This window comes from Mytilus californianus, unplaced genomic scaffold (assembly GCF_021869535.1).
Source record: "Mytilus californianus isolate M0D057914Y unplaced genomic scaffold, xbMytCali1.0.p SCAF_6, whole genome shotgun sequence".
NCBI lineage: Eukaryota > Metazoa > Mollusca > Bivalvia > Mytilida > Mytilidae > Mytilus > Mytilus californianus.
Genome location: NW_026262712.1, coordinates 98,865,328 through 98,875,629, shown reverse-complemented (window position 1 = coordinate 98,875,629; position 10,302 = coordinate 98,865,328). Strand labels below are relative to the sequence as shown.

The 10,302-nt window shown below is 33.0% G+C and overlaps 1 protein-coding gene across 6 annotated transcripts in view; it reads right to left on the bottom strand.

The window, feature by feature from the left end:
* Positions 1–3,400: 3,400 nt before the first annotated feature.
* LOC127706201 (uncharacterized) overlaps positions 3,401–10,302 on the bottom strand; it is a 62,728-nt gene continuing 55,826 nt past the window's right edge. For all 6 annotated transcript variants that reach the window (XM_052210680.1, XM_052210682.1, XM_052210681.1 and 3 more), the window contains 3 exons: positions 9,596–9,877; positions 7,002–7,274; positions 3,401–5,865 (listed from right to left, as the gene is read on the bottom strand). In XM_052210680.1, the coding sequence (XP_052066640.1) occupies positions 5,692–5,865; positions 7,002–7,274; positions 9,596–9,877 (729 nt within the window). In that variant the 3' untranslated portion in view covers positions 3,401–5,691. The remainder of the gene's footprint in view (positions 5,866–7,001; positions 7,275–9,595; positions 9,878–10,302) is intronic.

The window sequence follows — 10,302 nt, the reverse complement described above, 5'->3', positions numbered from 1 at the left end:
TATTATGGGGTTAACTGGCAACTTTTCATAAACAAGCCAGTTAGTGAGTGCATCAGCCAAGTTTTCACATCTCGAGTACATAATGGTACTGAAAACATGTTTTTAATCCTATATTAAGTTGGTTCAGTGTTAATCAGATTGAAAAATTATAAACTGGGCCCAATTTTGTATATTTAGATATACATTTAAGAGGTAGTTTCATTTTTAAATTAGTTCGTGACTTTGACCTTATAGGCCTGCATTCAAAACTTATTCAAAACAATATGGTCGTTGGCAGCAATCAATATACATTATACCATCTGTAGAAGTCAATCCACAGACTGATGTAGAGTTATAATAGCTAGCAAATTTTTTTCCCCCAAACTGGCGGTATTAGATGTCTTTAATCTAGCAATGAAGTGCGAGGTTTTCTTCGTGTTGATGCCTCTTTATTACTTTGAAATTCACTGTTTCTTTAGGTTTTGTTAATTGCTTGTTGGGATAATAGGCAATAACATGATAAATCTTATCCATCATAAATGTATACCTCAAACTACCTAAAAATCTAGAAACAAATTTCCTATTCTTTGCTGCCGCCAAGTGTTGCTACAGCTGTACAAGGTAAGATGAGATGGGTTATTGCTGCCTAGTGTTGCTACAGCTGCACAAGGTGAGATGAGGATGAAATGGATTATTGCTGCCTAGTGTTGCTACAGCTGTACAAGATGAGATGAGGATGGAATGGATTATTGCTGCCTAGTGTTGCTACAGCTGTACAAGATGAGATGAGGATGTCGTTGGCAGCAATCAATATACATTATACCATCTGTAGAAGTCAATCCACAGACTGATGTAGAGTTATAATAGCTAGCAAATTTTTTCCCCCCAAACTGGCGGTATTAGATGTCTTTAATCTAGCAATGAAGTGCGAGGTTTTCTTCGTGTTGATGCCTCTTTATTACTTTGAAATTCACTGTTTCTTTAGGTTTTGTTAATTGCTTGTTGGGATAATAGGCAATAACATGATAAATCTTATCCATCATAAATGTATACCTCAAACTACCTAAAAATCTAGAAACAAATTTCCTATTCTTTGCTGCCGCCAAGTGTTGCTACAGCTGTACAAGGTAAGATGAGATGGGTTATTGCTGCCTAGTGTTGCTACAGCTGCACAAGGTGAGATGAGGATGAAATGGATTATTGCTGCCTAATGTTGCTACAGCTGCACAAGGTAAGATGAGGATGGAATGGATTATTACTGCCTAGTGTTGCTACAGCTGTACAAGGTGAGATGAGGATGAGATGGATTATTGCTGCCTAGTGTTGCTACAGCTGTAAAAGGTGAGATGAGGATGGAATGGATTATTGCTGCCTAGTGTTGCTACAGCTGCACAAGGTGAGATGAGGATGAAATGGATTATTGCTGCCTAGTGTTGCTACAGCTGTACAAAGTAAGATGAGGATGAAATGGATTATTGCTGCCTAGTGTTGCTACAGCTGTACAAAGTAAGATGAGGATGAAATGGATTATTGCTACCTAGTGTTGCTACAGCTGTACAAAGTGAGATGAGGATGAAATGGATTATTGCTACCTAGTGTTGCTATAGCAAGATGAGGATGAGATGGGTTATTGCTGCCTAGTGTTGCTTCAGCTGTACAAGGTGAGAGGATGAAATGGATTATTGCTACCTAATGTTGCTACAGCTGTACAAGGTGAGGATGAGATGTGTTATTGCTGCCTAGTGTTGCTACACCTGTACAAGGTGAGATGATGATGGAATGAACTATTGCTGCCTAGTGTTACTACAGCTGTACAAGGTGAGATGAGGACGAGATGGATTATTGCTGCCTAGTGTTGCTACAGCTGTACAAGGTGAGATGAGGACGAGATAGATTATTGCTGCCTAGTGTTGCTACAACTGTACAAGGTGAGATGAGGATGAAATGAATTATTGCTGCCTAGTGTTGCTACAGCTGAACAAGATGAGATGAGATGGGTTATTGCTGCCTAGTGTTGCTTCAGCTGTACAAGGTGAGAGGATGAAATGGATTATTGCTACCTAATGTTGCTACAGCTGTACAAGGTGAGGATGAGATGTGTTATTGCTGCCTAGTGTTGCTACACCTGTACAAGGTGAGATGATGATGGAATGAACTATTGCTCCCTAGTGTTACTACAGCTGTACAAGGTGAGATGAGGACGAGATGGATTATTGCTGCCTAGTGTTGCTACAGCTGTACAAGGTGAGATGAGGACGAGATAGATTATTGCTGCCTAGTGTTGCTACAACTGTACAAGGTGAGATGAGGATGAAATGAATTATTGCTGCCTAGTGTTGCTACAGCTGAACAAGATGAGATGAGGATGGAATGGATTATTGCTGCCTAGTGTTGCTACAGCTGTACAAGGTGAGATGAGGATGAATGGATTATTGCTGCCTAGTGTTGCTACAGCTGTACAAGATGAGATGAGGATGAGATGGATTATTGCTGCCTAGTGTTGCTACAGCTGTACAAGGTGAGATGAGGATGAGATGGATTATTGCTGCCTAGTGTTGCTACAGCTGTACAAGATGAGATGAGGATGGAATGGATTATTGCTGCCTAGTGTTGCTACAGCTGTACAAGATGAGATGAGGATGAGATGGATTATTGCAGCCTAGTGTTGCTACAGCTGTACAAGGTGAGATGAGAATGAGATGGATTATTGCTGCCTAGTGTTGCTACAGCTGTACAAGGTGAGATGAGGATGAGATGGATTATTGCAGTGATAAACAACACAGTTTACCACTAACCAGTACATCAATACAATACAAACACAGTTTACCACTAACCAGTACATCAATACAATACAAACACAGTTTACCACTAACCAGTACATCAATACAATACAAACACAGTTTACCACTAACCAGTACATCAATACAATACAAACACAGTTTACCACTAACCAGCTGTACATCAATACAATACAAACACAGTTTACCACTAACCAGTACATCAATACAATACAAACACAGTTTACCACTAACCAGTACATCAATACGATACAAACACAGTTTACCACAAACCAGTACATCAATACAATACAAACACAGTTTACCACTAACCAGCTGTCCATCAATACAATACAAACACAGTTTACCACTAACCAGTACATCAATACAATACAAACACAGTTTACCACAAACCAGTACATCAATACAATACAAACACAGTTTACCACTAACCAGCTGTCCATCAATACAATACAAACACAGTTTACCACAAACCAGCTGTACATCAATACAATACAAACACAGTTTACCACTAACCAGTACATCAATACAATACAAACACAGTTTACCACTAACCAGTACATCAATACAATACAAACACAGTTTACCACTAACCAGTACATCAATACAATACAAACACAGTATCAATTTTCAACTTTTATTATAAAACATGATGAGCTATAAAATGGTTTGCAGCCACCATGTTTCCTAAGTAACAATGTATAAACAACCATAACAATGTTAACACAATGTATTTATGTTGTATCATTGTGTAACACAATGTATTAATGTTGTATCATCTTGTAGATTATTTAACTACATACTCATTTAAGTTCTACTTTTGGACTAATGTCAATTCCAAAACATTAATTTCCTACAAAATATCATAATTTATGTATACATTTAAGGACCAGTTGAGAATAAATAGTTTACCCATTTTGTGCATATATCACAGTTCAGTTTCTAATCAATAAGCTAAAAGTAACAATGAAATTCTGGAGGTCTCAAGACCAAACATTTAGCTGCAGGTTAGAAAATTATATTCATTCTCTGCAAACTGTAATTTGTTTTTATGTTGAGTACAGTTGTTGTATTTGAAAATTGGTCACTTACATATATATAGATCGTAAACTTTACTAAAATTTCTTTAAGTGCTGTTACATAATATGCAAATCTACAAAAACTTGCACTACTCTTGAATTTTATACGTTGCTTTTCAAAATTTATGAGGAAATTTACTGTATCCTGATCGTATTAAATATTTCATTGAATAAGTCTTACTGACCAAATGTAATTAAATTGTATATTACAATGTAAAAACATATTTATGAAAAAATACCATACTATGCACCAAAATGATCCTTTTAATAATCACCTTTTAGCTGATAACATTATCTTTAAAGTACATAATACATCTATCAATTAACAGCATTAGGTAAAGGCAGAGACAGAATGAGGACTAAGGAGGATACAAATCCAGGCTAAAGTAAATTCATTATTTCTCTGTTGTGATAAAGCTGGGATTGTGCTGTGACAAAACTGCTGCATTGTGGGAAAAGCTGGTCAAAATTAAAATTAAGCAAATTTATGTGAGAATTACAGATATGTATATACTGTGTGAGGTAAGTCTATAAAGGAAAATAGATTAGATTACTGGAATGATGTAGAATAAAACAGGAACATATCCGTGAAGAATACCAACTACTCATGCATAAATAGTTCTGAACCAAAAACACAACCTTTCTGTTACAAAGGTAAGAAAACGAAAGTTCGAAAAGTTGGAAAGATAAAGAATATTTCTACAGAATACAAAGTGGTACCAAGACAATATTCTGCATTTGTTTGCCTTCAACAATAAGAATCATTACATGTTCTTACTTTAAGGTTACACATCAAAGACTAGGGTCAAATCAAAACTGAAATTTTATTTTTTTACTATGCAAAAGATATGAAATTAGTATTCTGTTTTTGTTGTTGTTTTACTTCATAAAACTTTCATGTTGTAATAATAAACATATAATCCACATGTGTAATAAGTATAACTTAACTTAAAATGTATATTAACTAATTCACTTGAACATTTTCGTCTTTTTAAAGATAATGATTTCTGAAGACAAACTATGCTATTCTAATTCAACACAATGTATATAACACTCACACTTTCAATACAAGACTACTTTAGTTATAGTATACCACAGTTTGATTTATCTTTCCTCAATCATACCTTTTATTAATGTCCTTGCAATCACTCAACTAACTCCAATAAATAAAATTTTGTGTGTAAATTTACTTATACAGCTGAATAAATATTTTTTTCATTTAACAACAAATTTATTTTATGTGTGTTAAGTGATTCTTATAATTGTTGAAAAAATGTATTAAAAACTGACCAAGATTCATGAATACATTACTGACAGCAAGCTTGACTAACAACCTTCACCTGAACACATTGGCAATGCTGTTGATTAGCAACCTACTATATTGCACAAATTAAATAAATAATATTGTAAACATATTATCAATGAGTAACTAAGGGGAACATCACTGCTTTCCATGTGCACTAAATACAATTTCCCATATGTTTTATTGTATATATAACACTGGCAGTACTTTTAATATAAATGCTTGGTTGACATTTTTAAAACATGTAGATAAATCTTATCTGTATTTTTAGTAAAGATTTTAACTGAGATCTGACTGAAAACAATGAACCTCATATAGAAATCTCTACAATCGTCTTATGTTGCTACAATAGTTAAACATTATGAAATTTTCTATTTGATAAAATCATTGGTTTTGTATATATGATTCTGTGATGACAGAATTTCGCTCAGATCTAGTCCTGTGATGGAATCTGGGAATATTTTTCTGTTACCCCACTAGTAGGAATCTTTAAAGCTGTGTATGAATACCATTAGACAGTAATCCAGTATGGTCATGGGACAGGGACATTATAATGTCTATCATCCTCTGCTATTAAAGAGATCTGGGACCAGTTACTGTCAGCATCATCTGGGTAGTATGCTACAAAGTCTTCCTGGCCAAACTGTGACAATCGCAATACCTGGATACGCACACTCAATGTGTGACCCAGTAAAAACATTTCAATCTGAAAATATACAAATAAAAAATATCATAACTCATGAGTTGATAGGTTTTGATAAATCAATTGTTTTAAACTCAAATCTCAACTTAAAAAAATTACAAAAAAGATAATTGAGTATGTGGCTGTGCATCAATAGCTTGTGAAAACTGATTTTGTATCCTGAATTTCTATAAATCTTTTAAACTAACAATCTAAAGGGAAAGAGTACATCTACTTCATTTGAACTTTTGTGGATAGTTGTCTCATGGGCAATCATACCACATCTCCTTATTTTTATAAAGATGTAATTTTATCTACGGAAAAAAATTGAAAAAAAACTTGCCAAGGACACCATATCTTCCCTAAAATCCACAGTCACAGAAACACAAATGTAAACATCAAAGCTAATTTGTTTTATTATCTTGAAAATTTTTGTCCATAGTAAAATTATATGATCCTAGATCCTAGCATAGTACAGTTTTTTCTAGAAACTATTTTAGCTGTGTAACTGTTACCGTATGGAGGCCGTAATGTTATGGCCTTTACCTAAATATTTGTTTTGGCACCAATGGCTCTCCATACTTTTAATGGTCAACTGTATGTATTTTCGAAATTTATGCTTTTTCCCTCAATCTAAAGCTATATATTGTCATGTTTCTCAGGTTTAAATGTGCAGTTTGAGCTCAAATAAAAACTTTGAAAATCAAAATTGGATAAAACTGTTTTTTCTGGAGGGGTGGGCTTCCCTTCTGTGTCTGTGTCTTTTAGGAAATACAAGTGCCTAAAACTTCCAAAAACTGTGTAAAACCACGAACATATAACTACTGATTGTGTTTATTATTTAATTACGCTTATGGAAGGACTACTTTTGGTTCCAGATCCAGGTGTAGCCAAAAATCAGGAAAATAAGAAAATTCCAATTTTTTGGTTGAAATTACCGTCTTTAGACTGTCGTACCCAGATCAGTTTCACTGAGACCTAAGCACTTTTTTGGGTAATGTGTTCAATGAGGTTCAATTTATATGCAGACTTCAGTGAGATACATCTATCAGCATCCCTGGGTCTTCCACATCACGAAGAAGGACAAAATAACCTTCAAAATAGATAACCAACTTTGGGGCAGCATATTGCAAAAAGTAGACATGTGTACTATAGTTTACCTGTTCAATACCAGCATTATCCCCAAGGTTATTTAAATGATTCTTTACAAACATTATAGGTGATTCTGATGTGTCTCTAGCAAACAACAACCATACAAAGATTGGAATATCTTCTCCTCCATCTTGTTTATCTTTTAAATCTAACATGTTCAGTAACATCAGCAGTTTTAGACCTTCCATTAGGTGAAGGTCACAAGTAGGGTCAGAGTTCAAAAGGTTGATTGTCCAAAGCTCGCGGTCAGATTGTGATTGGAAAGACTTGGCTTCTTCAAACTGAAAGAAATAATTTAATGTAAAACAATTTGTGGATTATCTCCCATAGACCACAAACTGGCAATCATAAATGTTTCCATTTCTTGGGATATTTTAAGACTTTGGTTAATACAATTTATTGTATATTGAATAAAAGTGAAAAAGTTCAGTACATATATAGTAACATGAAAAATATCTCTATTTCCTGAAGTTACAGTTATATATTGAGATTTGTTAACTGATTTTTAGTATATATATCACCTACTATAATAAAGCTTATGTACAAGTGTATTTTACATAGGTATACATGTGTGGTTAAAAAACCTTATCAGTCTACTTTATACCAATAAATCTTGTTAAAAAATAAATTTATTTAAATCATGTTCAACTTAAGAAATCCTTCAAGGTCGTGTAAGTTCAATTGTGCATTGTCACAACAGCTGTTCCATCTGATCAATATTAATTAAAACATCTGTCTCATGACCTGCTTGGGTTCAACTATAATAATATGCTACAAGGGGCCAATTGAAGGTTATATCATACATTTATATTAATATTTCAAAGGACTTTTAAGGAATATTAACCTACGTGAAAATGTAGTTTAGCTTACATACTTCTAGCTTGGATCATTTTAATGAGGAGGTCAAACATTGAAAAATCTTGGTATGTTTCTCCTCAAAATGCAAGACAGGAATAAACCTTTTTTTTGTAGAAGTATATGTAAAAACAGAGTCTGATAAATCATGCTTGAAACGTCTGCCACACTTACAGAGGTATAAAAAACATATGACCACCTTTTCTAATGATTTTTTAAATTATCAGATCTATAGTAAACTAATTTGATGCTAAGAGTAGTTTTATTGATTAAAAATAAATTTAAAGAAAAATTTAACAATATTTTTGAAAATAGAATAAATATATAGTTACGATGAAAATAGAAAACTGTTACTTTATAAAAATTTACAACTTAGCTTGGATAGGGAATTTGATTTAGCTTCCAATGACTTTTCTATAAGAAAATGCTTCTTGTAAGTTGAGAATTAGTGACCATAACTTAGAAATAGAAAAGGGTCGCTATTATAAAATTCCTAGAAAGGATAGAATGTGTAAACTGTGCCACTTGCTGGAGGATGAAAAACTCTTCCTCCTTGAATGTAAAATTTACAAAAAACTAAGGGATAATCTATTTGAAAATTGTTTACCTTCTCATTATTTTATGTTTCTTACCCAAGAACAAAAAGTAAAAGAAATGCTAAACCCCTCTATCGTGGAACATGTTAAAAATATTGGCTCCTTTATAAAACAGTCATTAGAATCAAGGGCAGAAGTCTTATAATTTTTTTCCATGTGTTCATTTCTTTTAGAATTGTTATTTCTTTGCCATATTATATAGATATAGGAAGATGTGGTATGAGTGCCAATGAGACAACTCTCCATCCAAGTTACAATTTATAAAAGTAAACCATTATAGGTCAAGGTACGGCCTTCAACACGGAGCATTGGCTCACACCGAACAGCAAGCTATAAAGGACCCCAAAAAATTACTAGTGTAAAACCAATCAAACAGAAAAACCAACGGTCTAATCTATATAAAAACGAGAAACAAGAAACACGTATGAACTACATAAACAGACGACAACTACTGTAATCAGATGTTTGTTTTTTGTTTTTTTGTCACAAACTAATTATGTTTATATGACAATAAAGATATATTATTAGTATCTGTTTTATTTTATACAAAATTATTCATAGCTACCAAATATGTTTTTTTGGTCATTCCATTATTTTTTCTCATTCAAGCTACATATAAATTCTACCCAATGAAAGTTCATATTTTATGATTTATAAATAGAATTAACAAGACCTCTTTATCATCCCATTGATTAAGTGGATATTGTCTCAGGAAATCCTTCAAATTTAAGTGAACCAATTGAGTATTGTCACAACAACTGTTTCAATCTGAACCATAATCCATAATAAAAGAATTCTTGTTAATATAGAGCATTACATTGGTTGAATTGTATGTAATGCAATAAATACTGTGATTTCCTGATCAAATAAAAACCCTTATTTCATGTCAAATAAATCATATTATTTAACACCTATGTCGTCATGCAACAAAATAAGGTGATGTTAAGATATTGTTGTTGAAAACAAGCAAGAATGCATAAAAAAGATATAGCTCCTAGTAACATTACTTCATTTAAATTAAATGCAATTCATTAATAAAATATCTAATATCTACAAGAGTTCAAATGTTGATGACAAAATTGCAGATTCTGGGGAGGGAGGGGTTGATTTAATGTTAGCATGTAAAATAGGTAATAGTATTATTATATTACCTTTGAAAACAATAATGACAAACAGTGTGACATCAAAGATAACTTTTGACCATCCTGACATGAAAGTCGACCAGCGAAAGTCCATTGATTTAATCCTGAACTACTCTCTTTATATCTCCTGCTTAATTTATCTGTAATATTGTTAATATCTGACCAATGTTTTGATATATCTATGCCGTGACAAAGGCACTGAAATAATGTCCCTCGTAAACCACAATAGTTATCTCCCCTTACTCTGCATAGATGTTGGCACCCTGTTACTTTTGGTATTTCTTGGTAAGCCTGAAAAAGTCAAAGAATATTTAAATTATTGATTTCTTTAACTAAACTTCTGACATTTAAGTATAAATATCTAAGCCACAGCAGATCACACTATTTCATGTGTAAGTTGCTGCGGTATGGCAGATTAACACAAAAGTATTGCTAAAGTTTTTTTATTATTATATCAATTGAATTACATTGCCTAAAGTAAACTAAGTAAAGCATTTCATTATTCCCTGTAGCAATGGTAATATAATTATTATTAACCATAATAATCAGCTGATATCACTATTTTCCTGATCTTATTCTGGTGTTTTATAGCTTGTATTTTCTGATGTTTTGGTCGTGTATCATTTGAAGTTATGAACGTTTTATTCTTGTGTTGTTTAATGTTTTTGTATTGTCTGATGTGTTTTGACTTTTTGATCTTGTGTTGGCTGAAGTTT